This window comes from Anabrus simplex, chromosome 11 (genome assembly GCF_040414725.1).
Source record: "Anabrus simplex isolate iqAnaSimp1 chromosome 11, ASM4041472v1, whole genome shotgun sequence".
Taxonomy (NCBI): Eukaryota; Metazoa; Arthropoda; class Insecta; order Orthoptera; family Tettigoniidae; genus Anabrus; species Anabrus simplex.
This window is the reverse complement of record NC_090275.1, coordinates 27874249-27895765: the sequence shown is the minus strand read 5'-3', so window position 1 is coordinate 27895765 and position 21517 is coordinate 27874249. Positions and strand designations below refer to the sequence as shown.

Sequence of the window (21517 nt, the reverse complement as noted above, 5' to 3'; positions counted from 1 at the left end):
GTTATACGGGGTGAGGAGTAAGGAGTGAGCTACCCCAGTTCTGGTTATACTGCCAACTGAATGGAACTGAAATCGAAATTGAATCGATAATACGATTGATCGATAGGAATTTTCTAAACCTTTATTATCTTAAGCCAATCACTGTGTCACACACATTATATAACATTATATGATATTTCTCGATGCAAATTTTGTTCCTAGCATGAATTCTACATTTTGGCTTTGTTGTGCAAACAACAACAGTACTAGTATGTAAAGTGTATGCCAGATGCCTCATGGCGATACACAGTTTGATGTCAGAGGCTGCCAATACGAATCTCGAAGATAAATGAGGTCTACCGATTCAGCACTAGGGAGCCAAAGTATCACTAAAAGTTTCGCACCGGGCGAGTTGGCCGTGCGCGTAGAGGCGCGCGGCTGTGAGCTTGCATCCGGGAGATAGTAGGTTCGAATCCCACTATCGGCAGCCCTGAAGATGGTTTTCCGTGGTTTCCCATTTTCACACCAGGCAAATGCTGGGGCTGTACCTTAATTAAGGCCACGGCCGCTTCCTTCCAACTCCTAGGCCTTGCCTATCCCATCGTCGCCATAAGACCTATCTGTGTCGGTGCGACGTAAAGCCCCTAGCAAAAAAAAAAAAAAAAAAAAAAAAAAAAGTTTATGAAACTAAAGCTATTTTTATACACTGAACTATTAAACTTGTTACACTACACTGTACTATTCTAGACAGATAAATTCTAGAAAAATACTAATTACTGAAGAAAAATGGAGAAAAATGAACTGTACCAAATACCATACACGCTGAACGAGATACGTTAACCGCATCATGAATGTAAATATTAGAGTTGGCAACTAGGTTTTGAGATCACACTCTGCCGATGTAAGCTGATATGAATGGCAGCTTGGGATTGGTTGGACGTCTGTTTCAGCACAAACCACCAGCAGAGCCAAAATCAGCCAAAATGTCAACATAGAAGTAAAGCAGTACAGAGTACAGTCCTTCGTGATACAGATGTTGATTCCCATACGGAACCTGAAATATTTGTCCCGAATAAGTAAATTTATAATACCAACTATATTGGTAGTATATCGAGACTCCAGCAATGTACATGTAATGCTGGTTTTGTTTCATATCTGTACCACAGAGGTCAAGAGTCAGAATTCACATGTCTACATTTCAGAAGAAGAGAAAAATACTCTATCGTGCTCTTATTGCCGGCATAAAGTAATGGCATTTTTACATTTAGCTATTTATTCCTTTATTATTTTAGTTACTTTATTCATCTTTAACACCTGTTATTTCTGTATCAGACGTGTCCACAGTAACAAGGAAATGCACTTTTTAACTTTCCATCATCTCTATCTGCATGTATGTACGCACATCACGAGAAAATAGGTGAAGAGAATTTGATGAAAATCAGTATATAAAGTCGGGGAATGAGCCACTAAAATCTAGGCTATAAATAATTTCATTCACGCTGAGTGAACTAGCAGTTTAGGGGAAGGCTAAAACATGATTCCCAAATATTTATGTTATTAGTGATCTTATCAATAAATACGACATTATTAAAGTTATATAGAATGAAATTTCTGATAATTTATGTCTTATACATTTTTTCCGTACCGGCTATGATAATAGAGATATTCATGAATTTAAAGACATGATACCGTATAGGCTTTTGGGCTTATGCCGGGTCAAGAAAATAAGGTGAAATTCTTAACGTTTCGCAGAGAACTGTGCTCTGCGTCTTCAGAAGAAATCTCGACTGTCCACGAGAAAGGCTTCTTAAACAATGACACTTTTAAATTTGGAAGTTATTATAGAAGTGGAAATGGTACGTTCATTCGCCACCAGGTGGCCCCCAGGACGTGGCACAACACTAGCGTTCGAAGCGGAAGCTGACCGAACCATCACAATCAGTCTAAGTGGTTCACATAACGTGTTTGCTTAACATATGACATTGACAGGTGTATGGCATAGACACAAGCCTGGAATGAAACATCTGGTGACGAAGAACGTACAAATTTGGAAAACGCAGAGATGAAATAACAATAGTGAAGGGACAGGGAAGGGACCATAACATCATTCCCAACTGTGTGAAGCTGAAGCACACGTTAAATACACCGAAAGCCAGGAGAATATATCAACGTGCTAGCAGGGCTCTTGTGATTGAGAGAGTGCATAACACTCGTAGACAACTGGATTCAGTCTCCCGAGAGTTGTTTCGTTTACACCTGCTGTTAAGCAACACTCTCTCACGAGAATTGTGGGTGACTTTCGATCACATTACTGCTATACAGGCTGAACGTAAATTCAACCAGGTGTCATTCAGACAGAAATCAAAGTTCCTCCGTCTAGCTCAGAAACAGGCGGTCTCTCGCCCGAACCCAGATGCTAGTAAAACTGTCGTCAATCTTTCCAAGAAATCCTTGGACGAAAACCAAACGGCAGTTCTAGCTAGGGGTTTTAATTTTGCTGTAGCTCCCTCTAAAATTCCCACTGAGGAGTTAATTACTTCCGTTGAGGCAGCCATTCACAAACTCCTACGGATGAGGCTGAGGAGTTAAGACAGAAATGTGTGAGAATCGTACGGTCCACTGTTGTACCCGCGCCCAATTTAACAAGAGGCGAAAGGAAAGCTCTGAAGGAACTTAGAGATGATTCTGAACTGACCATTCTTTCAGCTGATAAGGGTAATGCGACAGTGGTTATGGACACTGACGTGTATAAGAATAAGATCTCACCTATATTGTCAGAGCCAGTTTACAGGTTGAGCTCATGTGACCCCACCACTCGTGTGTCCAACGCCACCGTGAAGCTCTTAAGGCAATCTTCAATTCCAAAAGAGGAGGCTAAACATCTGTCCCCGGGGGATGCAGTGCCACCTAGATTATATGGACCACTTAAGATCCATAAAAGTGATGTTCCCCTCAGATGTATTGTTAGTGCAATAGGTTCTCCTACGTATGGTCTGGCTAAATACCTAAGCAAACTGCTTCAGCCACACATAGGGCGTACTGAATCATACGCCAGGGACTCTCGGTGTTTCGTCAACAAGCTGTCAACCATAACCCTTCAACCTAATGCACTTTTTGTGAGTTTCGATGTGGAGTCCTTGTTCACTAAAGTGCCGATTGATTCGGTCATGTCTCTCATTGAACACCTGTTCCCTGAGGACATTACCAAGCTATTTTACCACTGCATGACGTCCAGCTATTTCTTGTGGGGTGGGAATTTTTACGAACAGACGGACGGAGTGGCTATGGGAAGTCCACTTTCGCCTGTAGTGGCTAATTTCTTTATGGAGCATTTTGAGGAGGAGGCTATTGCTTCGGCGCCTGTCAAGCCTATGATATGGTGGCGGTACGCTGATGATGCATTTGTGGTCTGGACAGAAGGTCCTGAGAAACTTCATCTTTTTCCAAACCACCTAAATCAGCAACATCCGTAAATAAAATTCATTACGGAGATGGAGTCAGACGGATGCCTTCCCTCCTTGGATGCTCTAGTAAGAAAGAAACCGGACGGCTCCTTAGGACATACCATCTATCGTAAGCCTACCCACACAAATCGCTATCTTCATGCAGATTCTCACCACCATCCAGCACAAAACAAGGCATCCTCACGACCCTCGCCAAGAGGGCGAGACGAATTTGTGAGCCATCACATATCCAGGTGGAGATGGACACGCTCAAAGTAGCATTCAAGGGTAATGGTTACAGCGATTTGCAGATTCATAGATCCCTACATCCCAGAGAAATGACCAAGCAAAGCTCACAGAAGGAAGAAGTGAAGGGAACTGCCAACTTGCCTTACATTCACAACACCACAGATCAAATTGCCAAGGTCCTCCGCAAACACAATGTAAAAACCGTGTTTGGCACCGCCACTAAAATTGCTCACAGTCTGGGTAAAACCAAGGACAAATTGTCCCCACTTTTACATCCTGAGGTATACGAAATTCCCTGTACTTGCGGTAAGGTGTACATCGGCCAAACATGCCGGTCCACTGGTACCCGTATCAAAGAACATGAACGTAATATTCGTCTCAACCAACTAGACAAATCGGCGATAGCTGAGCATGCTCTATCGTCGGGTCATGATGTCATGTTCCAAGATGCTCGAGCTCTTACCCACACTAGACACTACAGGTCCAGGATTATACAGGAAGCTGTGGAAATACGTAGAAATCCTAACAATTTCAACAGGGACACCGGCTATCAATTAAGTAATACCTAGTTGCCAGCCATTAAGAAATTACGCAGGTAGTTCCCTTCCCTGTCCCTTCACTATTGTTATTTCATCTCTGCGTTTTCCAAATTCGTACGTTCCTCGTCGCCAGATGTTTCATTCCAGGCTTGTGTCTATGCCATACACCTGTCAATGTCACATGTTAAGCAAACGCGTTATGTGAACCGCTTAGACTGATTGTGATGGTTCGGTCAGCTTCCGCTTCGAACGCTAGTGTTGTGCCACGTCCTGGGGGCCACCTGGTGGCGAATGAACGTACCATTTCCACTTCTATAATAACTTCCAAATTTAAAAGTGTCATTGTTTAAGAAGCCTTTCTCGTGGACAGTCGAGATTTCTTCTGAAGACGCAGAGCACAGTTCTCTGCGAAACGTTAAGAATTTCACCCTATTTTCTTGACACGGCATAAGCATAAAAGCCTATACAGTATCATGTCTTCAAGTATGGGCCATGAAAGCATTAATGACAACATTCATGAATTTATATTTTTGTTGCTAAGTCCATATCAACGCCGAGCCAAGAGAAAATGGATAAACAAAATTTAATGAAAATCAGTATGTAGAGTCGGGGAATAAGGGTCGTATTCATGAACGAGACTTAGAAGGCGGTAAGTCGCTATTTCCATTTCATAACCGCTACTTGGAGGTAAGTAAACTTAGATGGCTACTTTACTTCCAAGTCGCCGATGTTCCGTACTTGAATAGACTCTGAGATCAGAAACATAATAAAATGTCAGATATTGCTGGTGTAGTTAATTTTGTAGACGAAATTGAAGAGATCCAGAAAATTATTCAGTACATTGCGCCTAATCCTCGGCGTGTTATAAGAGATGCACAGAACCCAGTTGAATTTTATACAGAAAATGAGTTCAGACTTTATAAATTCGGCAAAAATACAGTATTAGATGTACTAACGATGTCTGAAGACGAATTACAGAAATATAATAGGGACTAATCGAGGATCACCCATACCTCCAATAATACAGTTGCTAATTTCGTCTTTATAAAATTTGCTTTACGTCACATCAACACACATAGGACTTATGGCGACGATGGGATAGGAAAGACCAAGGAATGGGAAGGAAGCGGCCATGGCCTTAATTACGGTACTGACCCAGCATTTTCCTGGTGTGAAAATGAGAAACCACGGAAAACCATCTTCAGGGCTGCCGACAGTGGGGATTGAACCCACTATCTCCCACATGCAAGCTCACAGCCGTGCGCCCCTAACCGCACGGACAACTCGCCCGGTCGGTAAGATTTATGCTACAGGTAAGAGTAAAATTATTGTTACTATAGCGCAAAGATTTTGCACTTTCTACTCATCGTGTTATCTAGTTACGTTAAGGGATGATCAGTACAGATTACGGCATTCTTATGGTAAATACAATACCCGTTCACGCTTCCATGGTTTTCAGGTAACTTCCAAATTGATTCCGCTGATTTACGAGGAATAAGCCAGCCCTCAGTATGTAAAATAATCAGAAGAATATCGATCCTGACTGTCCAAAAGAGACCACAGTTTGTTTCGTTCCCAAATGAAGCTGAATGTTGAAGTAATGCGCGACGTGTGTATGAAAGATCCCAATTCTCTGGAGTGGTTGTAGCTATTGATTGCACTCATGTACCAATAATAAGTCCTGGTGACAACCGTACTGAGATTTTCCGTAATAGGAAATGAATTTTTAGTTTCAATTGTCAGGGCATTGTCAACCACGAGATGAAGTTTATTCATATCGTTTTCAACTATATCTTTCTTCTCTTTCACTAGTTCTAGTAACACCTCCCTTTCATAGTTGTTGAAGGATGGCAATTTTTTCTTTCCATCCATCGTCGAGAAATAAAAATTACCTGTATTAAATGGATTGGATTGAGTTAAGAGTCCAGTGCGATCTATAACGCAGGAAACAGCTGAATTTCTTCTTCTTCCGCTGCTTTATTAAGAAAAAACATCGAGTGATGGGAGATGCTACACTGCTCGTCCATTGCTTTCATTGCCAACTTCATATCTAACTCTTCACATCGTAACTTACCAAAGTCTACTTACGCCAGAATCTACTTTGTAAAAGTTGCGTCTATGAAACAGACTTCCACGAAACTCAACTAAGCGAACTTATGTAAGTCAAAGTCAAAGTCTCGTTCATAAATAAGACCCTAAAAAAATACCTTCTAGGCTATAAATAATTTTACTCACCCGGGATGAAATGGTAGTTTAGGGGAAGGCGCCTAAAATGTAATGTTTACATACATGTTATTGGTCTTATCGAAAAGTACTAACTTACATAACAAAAGTTATTAAAAAATTGAATTTCCAATCACTTATGTTTTATCCAGTTTTATCGTACCGACTATGATGAGAGGGGTATTTCAGAGTTGGAAGGAAACTAAATGTGAAAGCCTACAATAATAAAAGCTTATAAAATTGATCAACAATTAACATTACATTGACCATTGTTTGTTGTGATATGCTTTGTCTCTTCTGCTGCCATTCATCTCCGATAGTTGGGATTACTACTGCGTACTGAGTATAACAGCCTGCCTGAATAATGGTGGATAGCTAGGGAGTTGGATAAATTTCTTCTTTAGCATACTATTCCTCTGGTTCATTCATTTTCTGGTACTGATGGTATGTAACACACTGGTTCATCATAGTATTCAAGCTACTCGATTCCTACTCTGAGGCGCTGATTAGAATGAGCAGTGTGCACACTTAATGGAATAAAAGCAGAGGAGTGTTCACAGCTGCCTGCAGCCTGGTCATTCCAGCTTGAAACTTTGGACTGTTAGATCGGCAGCGTAGTACTGATCGTTAAATGTTAGAAAATGTGTGGATTTTCATTTGATCGAGAATTTCATATGATAGCATTGCTTTTAATCGCAACATTCCTATTGACATCACTGTAATAATCTGTACTGGTTTCAGCTGCGAAAACCACTACACCAGGCTTTAGGAGGACTTAAAAAAGGCAGGTGGGGAGTGTCTGTCATTACAATGAAAGACGTATGATAACTTACCAGTCTGGGGTAACGTTAAGAGCTATGCAATTTAATATAATCTTACTCACGTGTACACTACCAAACCTAGAATTCCATAGCGAAGCATTGGTGCATCAGCTAGTAGTTTATATAAATTATGAAACAATAACATCTTTCTGTCCTTTCGACATTTTTACAGCAGTTTCAGTTTTTTATATAAGTTTTGGACCTTTTATAATTGAATGCTAAAAAAAAGATTGCTTCATGTACATCTTCATTTGTTCCAACATCATGCAGGAACCACTGAATATATTTTATTAAAACTTGTATAAGTACTGATTTTATTGAAACTCCATATTTATTCTAAGATAGGCCACAATTGAAGTTTATGATACCTCTTGTTTCAAAATTAAAATCTGAACACCACTCTATGAAATGAAATGGCGTATGGCTTTTAGTGCCGGGAGTGTCCGAGGATATGTTCGACTCGCCAGGTGCACGTCTTTTGATCTGACACCCGTAGGCGACCTGCGCGTCGTGATGAGGATGAAATGATGATGAAGACGATACCTACACCCAGTCCCTATGCCAGCAGAATTAACCAATGATGGTTATACATTTCCAGCCCTGCCAGGAATCGAACCCAGGACCCCTGTGGCCAGCATGCTAACCATTTAGCCAAGGAAGCGGAGGAGCATGAAATACAAACTTTGAAATAACTTCTTTAAAGATGGGTTTAGGACAAAATGTTAAAGGAGAAAAATGCTTAAAGAAATCAATTTGCAGAAACTTTTGTCAGAATGAGATAAAATTTATCTCCCTGTCCCATCCAGAAGTGATAACAGCTCAGATGCATTAAAAGTGTTGTAAAATGGCAGCAAAATGTATAACATTGGCTGTAGATGGACAAGACGAATCGGACAAGGTTCGTAAACATCTGCACCAGGCTAGCTGGAACAGAGAATTGGTGGTGATGGTGGTGACCATGATGGCAATGTTCCAAACTTCCCGTTACCACCACAACCTATCATCACATGCTACGGCACATAGTTAAATGTGCGCTTGTATTACTGTAAACATTTACAGGTAGTGAAAGAAAGTTGGTACAGAGTTTTGACTGTGAAGAAGCTGCTTCAAGACAAATTGCTCATAATGTAGTCTCTGAACCAAACAAGGAGGGCAGTTTGACACTTATTTAAATCAAACTTTGCATTACTGCTGACAACCTTTCATCACACTAAACAAGGGTTGAGGCAATAATACATTCCATTTCACTAATTAAACAGCTGGAGTCTGGTGTCAACACCACTCGATGTAAAACAGCTACAGTTATTGCATTTAAACTGAAAAAACGTACTGGAAAAAAATACTGTTCAGAATAAGCAAGGCTTACCATATCTGAAAAATCTTCAACTACTTTAGCACTGACAGCAAAAATTCTAGTTATGGTAAAGAAGCCGGCCATCACCAATTCACTTGTAGGTGCTGTGAAATGCTATTAGATATATTCATTAGGAGACAAGGAAATTACTGTTAACTTCAAATGATGAAATATAATAAAAATACTCACACAAATACCTGTAACTTTTTAGGTGTCTCATCTGCAACTGCAGCACAATGTACTACAGAGCACAAGGCTGCAGCTTTTGTATAAGTTAGAAGGCTTCGCCTGGAACATGGATTTGCAGCTACTGACTGAAAAAAGAGAGAAAGAAATTTGAATACTGATCTTTTCAAGTTAATCAAAATTACCAAACTTCAATCATGAATCAGCGAAAGAACTCCTTATTCTTTTGACGACGATCCGTTTCAAAATAACCCTATTTTAAATTTCCTCAAGCACATGCATAATGCATGGGGTAGGCCTAGTGAAAGAATAAATTAAGGTAATGATGAAGAATTCGTTCCCTCAAAGTTTATTCTGGTACCTCGAAAAGCTGTTTCATTAACGTAAGAGGAATGTCTGTACCTTTGGTCGTTCACGAGAAATACATGGGCTTGGAATGACGGACGTTTGATGTACATCAAGAGTTGAAAGGTAAATGAACACGCATACTGGAGTATCACAACCCAAATATGTTTTACAAGAAAAACCCTTACCAACATGTCGCTGCGGACAGGATATTATTAGCGACGGTTGTTTTATTCGGAACACAGTAAACAGTTTATTACTGGGGTGTTGTAGACATCAATCCAGCATCACGTCGATTGATGTGGAGAAAAAATCCTGTGGTGTTATCCGAAGATTGTTCAGCAAAATCCACAGGGAACTTGAAATTTTACTGGATGGTGGAGATCAGCCCTGTCCAACGCGGCACCCGAGGTACCCTTTTATGGCGCCCTTCGCAATTAATTTCCAAATTAAATGTTACTTAGTATTTGAAAACAATACTTTTGCATTTCAATAAATACTCTTACTTTTCTCTTAAAAATACCGTCCTCAAAGTCAGGATATTTGTTATATCTGTACCTCCAAATATACAAAGAGCTTTGAGTAAGCCATAAATGTGATCTAGGTCTAACTGACTCGTGTCCGCAATTAGTGAAGAGATAGAAGAAAGGTTCAGAAAGAGCTATTCGACATGTAAGTAGTTGCGACAAAGGGAAATCCTCCACAAACCTCTCACCGTGGGGGGGATAGCGTCAGGTATAAGGCCCTCTCTACTCACGGAGCCAAATATAGCCGCATATTTATTCTGCCAAACAGAACCGCTTCCTTATGATTCACTTGATTCCAATGCCATAAACTACCTACCATGACAGAGCTTCACCAGGACGACAAAGGGACACCCAATTTGCCCACAAAGTAACTTTAATCCCAACAAAGTTATGCCGTAAACATAGAACAAACGATTTATGAAAATATTGCAATTTGAATATTCCCAGTTCCTAGCTTTCAGGCGAACATTTAGTATTACTTGTGAGCTTATGCAGGGCTTATGGAATACGTTTTGAGTGCCTTGTGTTGTGATAAGTTGTAAATTCAACATGTTTCGTGTGCTTTTTTTTCATTACTATTTAAACTTTAAATTTTTCAGTTTATAATCAGTTATATTTCATTAAACATAACACTACTTAACATGGCTAAAAGGTAAACAAATTATAACTTTAACAGTGAATGGGAGGACCAGTATTGCTTTACTGAAAACAAATGAAAGTATGTGTGTTTATTGTGTAATGTTAGCGTGTCTGTTCCTAAAAGAATGTATAGCGACATTTCTTGACTAATCACAAAAAATTTGACAGTGAATTTCCTGTTAATTCTGAACTAAGAAGACACAAAGTGAAAGACATAAAATCTAAATTAGCATTGTAACAATGTGCGTTTAAGAAGTCAGTTCAGCAAACGCGTAACGTGACAATAGCTTCTTACAACGTTTGTTACGTCCTAGCTAAAAGGAAAAAAAGCTTTCAGTGATGGGGAAGTAGTGAAAGAAGCTATGCTAAATGCCGCTGAATCTGTTCGAATCTCAAAAAAATAAATCTGAATTGATATCTTCAATCAATGGACCAGTTGTCTCACCAAACTGTTGCTAGGCGGGTTGAACAGATTTTTAATATTATGGAATCTCAATTACATCAGGATTTGAAGTCGTGTGAACATTTTTCACTCCAGTTTGATGAAAGTGCTGATATGTCTGACACCGCTGAGTTGTGTGTATTTTACAGTAAAGGAAGAATTTGTCAAGCTATTGCCACTTCATGGACGTATGGGGGAAAAGACATATTTAATGCTTTCGTTAAATTCACCAAAGAGAGTAACTTACCACTGTCAAAGCTTGTCGCTATAACAAATGGGGCACCGTCTATGACTGGTAGAAACAATGGATTTCTTTCCCTTTGCGCTAAGGATGAATCATTTCCAAAATTTATTTTTTATCATTGTATTATTCACCAAGAAGCTTTATGCGTAAAGGTTTTAAAGTTCGATCATGTCATGAAAATTGTAACTCATGTCATGAATTATATAAGATCGCCATCTACTCATCATCGATTGTTCAGAAATATTTTTAAGTATGTTAGATTCGGAGTATGGTGACGTCATCCTTCATGCAGACGTAAGGTGGCTTAGTACGGGGAAACACTCGAACGGTTTTGCTGCCTGTTGGATGAGATACGAGACTTTATGAAATCATTTCCTGGGAAATATTATCACGAACTTGATGATATATCTTGGCTAATCGAATTATCATTCTTAGCAGACGTCACCTCAAAATTAAATGAGTTAAATCTCGAATTGCAAGGGAAAGATCATAATATTTCAGGTATGATAAGTATTGTCAATGCATTTGGAAAGAAACTTAAAGTACGGATTGTCCATTTAAATAGAAATTCCCTTTCACATTTTCCAAATTTGAAATCTATGGCAGATACAGTAAATGGCGGCAAGCGTAATTTTTCATCTCTTGCTAAACATCTTGAAACTCTTGGGTCCGAATTTGGTAGCAGATTTAGCCAGTTTACAATGCTTGAACCAGTGATCATGTTTGTCAATAATCCCTTCGCTTCTGTTGACGTTTGTGAGCTTGGAGGGAGGGTGTGTGAAATATTCGAAAAATATAATGAAGAATTAGAAATGGAAATTTTAAGCCTTCAGTCAGGCATTTCTTTGAAATCCTCCTACGCAACATGTGGCAATTTATGGACCCTGGTGGACGGTAAAAAATATCCCATTACCTGCAGTGTTGCTCTAAAGATGCAATCTTGTTTTGGTTCAACTTATCTTTGTGAAGTCGCGATTTCGACTATGAACATAATAAAAAACGAATACCGATCCTGCCTGACAGACTCACACCTGGATGATGCGTTAAGAGCAGCCTGTTCCAGTTACACACCAGACTTTCCTCAACTTGCAGCGAGCACGCAGTGCCAGATTTCACATTAATTATGTGAGTAAATATATTCTCATATAATTTTTAATTTTAGATTTATTATTATTATTATTATTAATTATTATATAGTCGTTGTAGTACCGATAACAGTAGTCGAATTAGTGGAATCGTACCTGGCGCCCGCGTACCCTTAGTTATCATGTGAATGTGCTCGCGTAGAAACGAACGTTGGACAGCCCTGGTGGAGATGATCTGGAGCATGAGCAAATACATACGTATATGGATATACTTGAATTACGCTTCCAAGTGTGCTAAGAACGCAATTATTTATGACTATATGCTCAATGATGATACCTTGCCCGAGAAGGAGCTTGACTTGGAGATGGATAAGGTGGAAGAATACATCGTAAAGTATTTTAGGATGAAACATAATGTCAATACGATAGATGAAGATGAGATCAGGCCTACTCATTCAACTTCATCCCCTGTGAATGCTTCAGGTTGCACTTACAAACTCCCTTAGCTAAAACATAAGGAATTCAATGGGAAATTGAAGGATTGGTTACTGTTTTGGTCACAGTTTAAGAAAATAGACGGTGACCCTAATATGGACATCAGTGGTTAAGTTGCAGTATCTTCTTATGGCCACAGTTCCAAACTCTGTTGCTAGGGAGGGCATTGAGAGTTACCCTGGTACAGCTGAGATATATCCAGAGGTGATGAAGGCCCTCAAAGACCAATTTGGAAGGGAAAACTTACTAACTGAATTATATATTAGGGAACTTTTAAAAATAACTTCTACAGAATAAGATCTTCACCAAAAAGATGTGTTAGTCTGTTCTGTATGATAAGTTACAGTGTCACCTGAGAAATCTTCACAACTTGGGCGTAACGTCAGAAAAGTGTGGCCCCCATTCTTTTGCCGTTAGTATCCTCGTGTCTTCCAGAGGATGTTTTGAAGGTATGGGAAAGAAGTAGCACTTTTTTCTTGCAGAGGATGAATAACCCTTAATCATCCTCAAAGGATGCCTTGGAGAATCTTAATTAGTTCCTTTGGTCAGAAGTTGAAGGAGAACAGAAAGTCCGGGTTTGGCTTGCGAGTCCCCTCAAATAATAATGTCAATGGGAAGAAAAGGGAATCAAAGCAGCCAGTACATACCATGGAACATATTCCTACAGCTGTTGGGTTGCTACTACTGCAAAGGGAGGATCTGGATGCATCTTCTATTCGTCCAACCACAGGGCTCGGGATTGTATTACGGCTCAGAACATGTCTGTGGCTGAGAGACGTCACATCCTGGACAGCAAAGGGGCTTGTTTTTGTAGTCTTAAACAAGGACATCATGCGAATAAGTGCAAAAATCGGCCAAAATGTATAGTTTGTGGCAAGTGCTTGATAGGTCAAAGGAGGGGAAGACAAACATTCAGAATAGTTCTACGGGGTCTAAACCACAACATGATGAAGCACTTGCAAGTCTATCAAACAGCTGTAATGTGCAGATGCAGACACTTGCAGTCAATATAAGAAGTGACAACGACAATCGTCCTGCTAGAGCATTGATAGTCTGATAGACACTGCTTCTCACCGTCCATATACTCTGTCTAGCACCGCAGTAGGAATGGGATATACCAACCAAATGCTAAAGTAATCCAACATTCACATTTTGGAGGTTGCAGTACAGGTATTGTCCAGCATAGTTTTCAGTGCTCATTCCTCCAGCAAAGACGAGTATGGATGTCACTTTCAAGCACTACATCAGGATAGAATATGTGGAAACATTTCTCCTGTCAAACCAGAACCATGGATTGATGAGCTTGCAAAGCAAAATATCAGCCTTAGTGATCTGGGATATTCAGGGCCAATAGAAATTTTAATTGGAGCTGATATTGTTGGTGAAATTCTCACTGGAGGTAGGAGAATGCTCTCTTGTGGGGCTAGTAGCGATCAAGACAAAACTTGAGTGGACATTAATGGGAAGAATTCCAACAGGACACGATTCTAAAGATAACCTTCCCATGGTTGTGATGAGCACGTTGGACACTAGACACCCTTGGAATCACAGACCCTTCTGAGAAGCTGAACAATATACAACTTCAAGCTGCAGTACAGCAACATTTCATTGAGACAGTGACCATCACAGAGGAAGCGCCCTATGAGGGGAATTTACCCTGGAATGTAGGTCATCCAACTCTGCCTGACAACTATAATTTAGCTCTGAAGAGGATGAACTTCACAGTGAAGAAATTGAAAGGCAAGGGACTGTTTGGTGCTTATCAGCAAGTTTTCGACGAGTGGATTTTGGAAGGCGTTATTGAGGAAGTACCTTCCCAAGATATGCATTTGACAGGGCATTACCTACCTCATCGCCATGTGGTGAAGATGAACAGCACAACACTTGTACGTCCAGCTCCATTTCGTCTCAAGAAGTAGTTGGGGACATCCGGCGTGCCTTTCTCCATATCAGTTTATGTACAAGTGACTGCAATGTCCTTCTATTTTTATGGGTAACTGAAGAGTGTCCTAAAAGTCTACCGGCACTGCCATGTTGTATTTGGGGTATCTTCCAGCCCTTTTCTCTTAGAAAGAAGCCCGCTTAAACCTTCACCTTGAGACCACCTTAGCGCACTGTAAAAAAGGAATGTTGACTTGACCCATTTCGTTAGTCGAGGAACTAGCTCATAGTTTCTATGTTGATAATTGTGTGTCTAGTTTGAATGATGAAGAACAGGCCCATGAATTCATCAACCTGGCCCTACTTCAGTTGTACGTGAACGACAGTTTGAACTAAGAGGGTGGGAGATGACTTCACCTGTGCATGCATCCATACCTGTCATTGTTTTAGAGCTTCTCTGGGATCCATCTACAGACATACTGCAGATAAATGTAAAAAGCCCTGCTTCTTTGGATATGGAGAGAGTTATTAAAAAAAACATGCTAAGTGTAAGATTTTTGATCCTATAGGTGTTGTATGCAATGTTACATTGGTACCCGAACTTTTATTGCAAAAAACTTGGAAAACAGGTATTACCTGGGATCAAGAAGTTGATACTGAGATATGGTCACAATTCTTGGTTACGTGAATGATGTTGATCCACGAAATATCACTGTAATATTTGCCACAAATGAAAGGTAATCATTGATTTACTCAAATAAAGTCTCAAATCCCAGGTTCAATTGTTAAGCTGGTTGAAGTGTGTACCTGATCTTAAAGAAATTAGGATCCCTCGATGGTTACCAGGATATAATACACGAGACACATGGACTTTGCATATTTTCTCAAATGTATGCCAGACATCTTACGCAGCAGTAGCATTCCTATGTGTGGAAGAAGAAAGGAGTATCAGGGTCCAACTTATTACAGGTAAGGCTAGAGTGTCTCCGATCAGCTAACCCAACAAGACTTGAACTGTCGGCTGCCACAATTGCAGCGAGAATGTACACCAGCATCATTGATGAGTTCAGTATGGCAAAGATTGAGATCATCTTTTGGAAAGATACAACTGCAGTGCTGGCCTGAGTAAAATGTCAAGAAATCTGGGATGTTTTTGTTCTTAACCGGGTAAAGGAGATTAGGGAACTAACAGCCAATTGTGAATGGAGATATGTTCCTGGTCATATGAACCCAGCGGATCTTCCTTCAAGAGGTTGCTTGGCAAGGAAACTATTGGAAACTCATTGGTGGGAAGGACCAGATTGGCTCAAAGAATCTCCAAGACTCTGGCCCACGGTAGATCCTGCATATGATGAAGAGGAGATTTGCAGAGAAAGGAAGAAAACTATTGTGTCTTGTATGATATGTGGGACAGGAAACAAAGACTGGTGTTATAAACATTTTTCACACTACAAGAAGATAGTCCATTGAAGGAGGATCTACAGCAGACACAAGCATGTCTAAGAAGAAGACTGTAACTCCAACCAGTAAAATGGCAAAGACCGTCGACAAAACCGTGGTTACACAAAGTGGTTGGCTGGTGAAAAATCCCAAGAGACTGAATCTCAGAATCTTGTCAGTTAATAGTAGAGTGAGTTTATTTTCGGGTTTTCTTTTAGTATAAAATTGTATGGTACCGGTAAGTTAATTAGAAGAGTGACAAATTAACTTAGGTGGGAGGATGTCGGGTTAGATGATCAATCAAGTGACAAGATAGATGCTTGATGCTTGTTCCAGACATTGCTTACTACTACTATGTGTAACTTTGACTCGCTGTTTCTCCTCCATTTTTTTATGTTATGCCGGTTCTATGGTTTTTGTGAATTGTTTTACGTTGATAGGCTGTATTAACGAATAAAAGTATCGGCCGTGTGGAAATATTGTGGAATTGAATTCTTGTTAGGGTATTTAGGAGTTATAGTAAGGATGTAAAGGAGAGAGCATATAAGTCTCTGGTAAGACCCCAACTAGAGTATGGTTCCAGTGTATGCGACCCTCACCAGGATTACTTGATTCAAGAACTGGAAAAAATCCAAAGAAAGCTTTGTTCTGGGTGATTTCCAACAAAAAGAGTAGCATTACAAAAATGTTGCAAAGTTTGGGCAGGGAAGACTTGGGAGAAAGGAGACGAGCTGCTCAACTAAGTGGTATGTAAGTAAGATTTTATTCTTCTATCTATATATTACATTTTTTTTATGAAAACTAAAGTCAGTCAGTCCGGCCATTCTATCCGGTCAATTTCCTTCATTCCTAGTTTTAACTGCAAGGTATTCATGCACAGATTTGTCATCAGGTACTATAAATCTCTTAACTTCCACCTTCCTCAAATTATTTGATCTTTTCAATTTTTTGTCTCTTTGAAGCAATCATATCTTTGGTTCTAATTAAGGGACGGAGTTCGTTTTGGCCTAAGAACACTCAGTGGATCAAGCTCTTTCATTTCAATTCTTAACTATTCAAATTGGTTGATTCTGAGGAAAGTTATGAGTGCACATTCAATTTGACGTCTCATTTCTGCAACATTTTTTTCTTATTGAAGCAATCATATCTTTCATTCTAATTGAGGTACATAGTTTGTTTTGGTCTAAAAACACTCAGTGGATCAAGCGCTTTCTTTTGAGGTAATAACTACTTAAATTGGTAGATTCTGAGAAAAGTTATGAGTACATTTGTCTACATGATGAAGATCTTTGAAGGACTTTTTAACAGTTTGGCGCGTAGTATTGTTCCAAGGAACATGTAATTCAATTTCTTTGTGTGATGTACTTTCAAGTGTTCTGTTGACATAATATTACTTTCTATTACCACAGCAGTTCATGTGCTTTATTTCATTAACACAAAACTTTGCAAATACACCCGTGAGGATAGTAACGAACAACACCATACTTTGTACATTGCGGGAGGAGCCAGCGGGAAACTTCTACTTAGAATAAAATTTATTGTAGCCACCTATTCAATACAATTCACCGCTTGTCGTGATTAAATTCTAAGTGATTTATATACACTACATAGGTACAGGTTTCGCCTGTTTTTGGGCATCTTCAGCCTACTGTCAATCTTAAGGTCAAGACCCAGGTCTTGTCTGAGTTACACATTTGGAACCAATATATACAAATATAAATATGACCTTATACTAGGAATCTTCCTCTTTTTTTGTAAATAAAAAAGGTCCTTATTTTAGGTGACATGTACAAAAATTATAAAATGTGCAATTCAATGAAAAACATTTGTTACATGAATACATTTAAAATTATCTAAAAGTTTAACAAACTGGATCCCATCATTGGAGAATCGTTAGGTTGGTAGTTTGTAGAAAGTATGTTTGTCCAAAGGTGCTTTATGTTCACATAGGCCATTCGTTTAGCAGCAACAAAATAGGGAACAGATCAGGAGTGACTGATTCCCAACAGCTGTAGTACCTCTAACCTATACGCCTTGATGCCAAATGCCGCAGTATTGGAGATAAAATATTCATGGCATGGGCTGCTGTTATCAAATAAGTTTTCTCATCCGATTTATATATCTAGGATAAGAGGGATAAAGAAAGTTTATAAAAACGTGCTTACCTCGTAGGGAATAAATACTATTCTTCGTCTAGCTACTAGAAGATACGTCTTGCAGATGCGAGCCACACAGGCAACTGAAGAAGACATGCTATTGCCTGATAATTTATCACTAAACCCCGAGAAAAGCATGAATATATTACTTATAAATTTTCCGTTCCCGGTACCATATTATTGTCTTGTTTCTTCAGCTACCGTAGTCGAAATCAGATCGAAAACCGTACGAGTCAGATGCGAGTATTGCAGCTCATTGCGCGTCATTGCGTAATAGTGTCGACTGATATCGACTGCGTGATAACCAATACCGACAGCCGGTCTTCCGATAACCTTGTTATCATTCGATGGTCTTGATTATTGCAAATACAGTAGAGACAATACACGACACTTACGGATTTCGCCTTGCTAAAACGGGAGACAATTCGACGGTGGCGCTCCTAGTGACTTGACCTGAACAAATCGCGCTAAATTCAAATATCAATGGAAATGTATATACGGAAATGGATAAATAAATTACGTCTAGAAAGACAGTGGTATTGAGATATTAACTTCGAAGTTGCTAAAGCAATTCTGGATAAATGAATGAAGAATTATTTAAAAGGTTATTATTCAAAGACTGAAATTAGACATATAAACAAGGTGTGAAATGGACTGCTGTGAAATGGCTTGATCTTTCATTTATGCATTACTTTTTTAGCTTTAGCATACCTGCCTGAAATCTTACGGTTGGATTTGTCTTTTTTCCTCATTTAAAAACAATGTATCATCACATTAAGACATTTGTCAATAAAATATCGGCACATTCCTTACACATATGATGCAATGAATTAACATTTAATAGCTGGACAATTTTCCTCTTAACATGAAGCCTACTAACAGAAAGAAAATCTATAAAATCCCGGCTTTAATCTGAGAAGAGGGATAAAAGAAAGAAAAGTATGAAAATGTTGTCGATAGTGATGCTTTGAGGAATATTTACGTACAATTAGAGTAAAAATGTAACATACCCTTGGCTGTATAGTCGAGCTGGCCTGGAAATGATCTGAACAGATCTTATAATTCTTATACAAGCGTAACGTCCCTTCTTTCTTGTACACTTTATCCAAATTGCTTCTGTGACATTTCAAAACCCACAGATCACACCTACAACGACACATCGGTATTGAAGGTTAACTGCTGCACTATACAATAAAATATGCGTATTATATTTTAAGCCCGTTAAAACATGGGTCGAGCAGGTCAGAAGATTATGAAGTACTATAAAAATCTCTGTCACTGAAAGAATATATATGCAAACACAATATTACTTACATGTTCTTGTCACGAGGGAACCTGAAGAACGAGCGCGCATTTTTCTCTACTTCGTAATTACTGCAGCCAAACACAGCACATACCTTTCCCCTTATGTTGAGAGGAGATATCAAGGAATGACACACGCTACTATTGAATTATGTCAACTCACTTAAAAAAGCATAAATAACACCAAAAACTTCACACAAAAATACACGTGCTCTTATGACAGAATCAGTACCGTTCAGGTCTATCCGCTAGAGTGAGCTCCAATAGCTGTCCCTCGATATCTCGCTCAGTGTCGTGTATTGTCTCTACTGTATTTGATTATTGCAACCCTCCAAGAGCAAGATCGATCCAATACTCGATTCCAACGACATGTCGTTGCTCGATTCGGTCTTGCACCGCTCACCGCTCCCCAAGCCCCAGGCCTTTCTATATCGATCTTTAATCACAGACAAAGGCTTCTTTACCATTAAAACATACAATTGCAATATTTCATGACCCTGCATAGCGTCCATTATGTATAGTGTACAATGGACATATCTATTGATGACGAAATATCTTGTCTACAAAGAACAGAAAACCAGACACATTGGATTAAAACATAGTTCATGCATTTGTACTACGAAATACTGCAATACTCGGTGTGTGAAGGCAATACATATACTTTAAATGTTGATTTGTGCAAGTCATAGTTAGTGGTCACGTCATGTTGCACGCGCTATAGTTCACTTATGACTGTTACATTGTTAACATCAATTTTTGAAAGTTCCGCTCAATGAGTTGGAACATGTGTTAAAAGAAAAGAAAAAAGTCTTGTGGAAATTTTTGAATGTCGTTAATGTGTACCGTGATTTTTATTTTTTAACGGTCACGTGATAACAGTCACAATTATAATCATAACATTAACGGTGAAAAATAATACGACAGCAGTACACTGGCGGTCCTTTATTAAGGGCACTTCTACTCGACGGAATGGGGAAATATGGTGCCAACTCTGTGGTGTAGGAGTAGCGTGCCTGCATCTTACCCGGTGGCCCCGGGTTCGATTCCGGGCCAGGTCAATATGGAACAGATGCCTGGTTCGCAGTCCACCTGATATCACAGATGTAGTAACACTTTTTACTTTCTACGTCCCACTAACATTTACGATTTTCGGAGATGCCGAGTTGTCAGAATTTTGTCCCATAGGAGTTCCTTAATGTGCCAGTAAATTTACCAAAAGGAGGCTGCCGCTGACCTTCAATTACCGCCGGACTGAGTTGGAATTGAACCCATTAACTTGAGCTCCAAATGCAGCGCTCTATCGCCTGCACTATTCAGCGCGGCCCACGTGATATCTAACGGTCTCAGTCAAGAATGCCAAGAATTCATTGCGCTGATCTCGCGACGGACTGAGCAGTGGTTGCTGGATACGCCAAAGGCTCTTCGCATAGTATCCGCAAGGTCGACAAGAGTAGCCTAAGTTAAGCTTCATAATTTCCTGTTATGCAATATTCACTTATTGACAGATAGTTCACCCACAGAATTTTGATAGCGACTCCACTCTTTGTTTACAGACCATCAGGTGATACCTATCACAGTCTTTCTTGCACAGATTACAGAGGCAGTCGAAACATGGTTTGTGAAATTGCTTGTTTGAACATATCTTGAAATGAAGCCCATGGACTGCGAAGCGTGCTACACGGTGTCTATGGCTGTATGTTTACAGTCTGTAGTTATCATAGATTCTGTACGGTAGAAGTCACTCCGTATCTCCCTTCTCTTTCGTCGCCTCTTGTTTTGGACCTTCGTTGAGTTATCTCTAAATGGCAGAAAATACCTAAATTGGGATCTTCAATAACGAATGTTTCACTTGTCAGTTCATGCACGAATTTTGAGACAGGCGGTACGGAACACTGTTCCGAGTCTGGAACATTTCCAAATTAACTAATGTGTTGTATTTTGCCCATCTCTAGTGTCTTATAATTGTGATTGTTTTTGACATGTATGTCTTATGGTCAGCTGGAAAATTTATAATGTCCAATAATGGACCATTTATATTGGTATTATAAATTTACTCATTCGGGACAAATATTTCAGGTTCCCTATGGGAATCAACATCTATATCACATACCAATTATTCGAGCAGCTCGTCTCCTTTCTCCCAATTCTTTCCAGTATTACGGTATAC

General features: G+C 39.5%; 1 protein-coding gene across 2 annotated transcripts in view; it reads right to left on the bottom strand.

Moving 5' to 3' along the window:
• Positions 1-18374, bottom strand: part of LOC136883183 (diablo IAP-binding mitochondrial protein) — a 37927-nt gene extending 19553 nt beyond the window's left edge. The window contains exons 1-2 of one of the 2 annotated variants that reach the window (XM_067155366.2): positions 18058-18374; positions 8798-8922 (exon numbers count right to left, since the gene is read on the bottom strand). In XM_067155366.2, the coding sequence (XP_067011467.1) occupies positions 8798-8922; positions 18058-18186 (254 nt within the window). In that variant the 5' untranslated portion in view covers positions 18187-18374. The remainder of the gene's footprint in view (positions 1-8797; positions 8923-18057) is intronic. The other variant, XM_067155365.2, reaches the window with a different exon arrangement.
• Positions 18375-21517: the final 3143 nt, after the last annotated feature.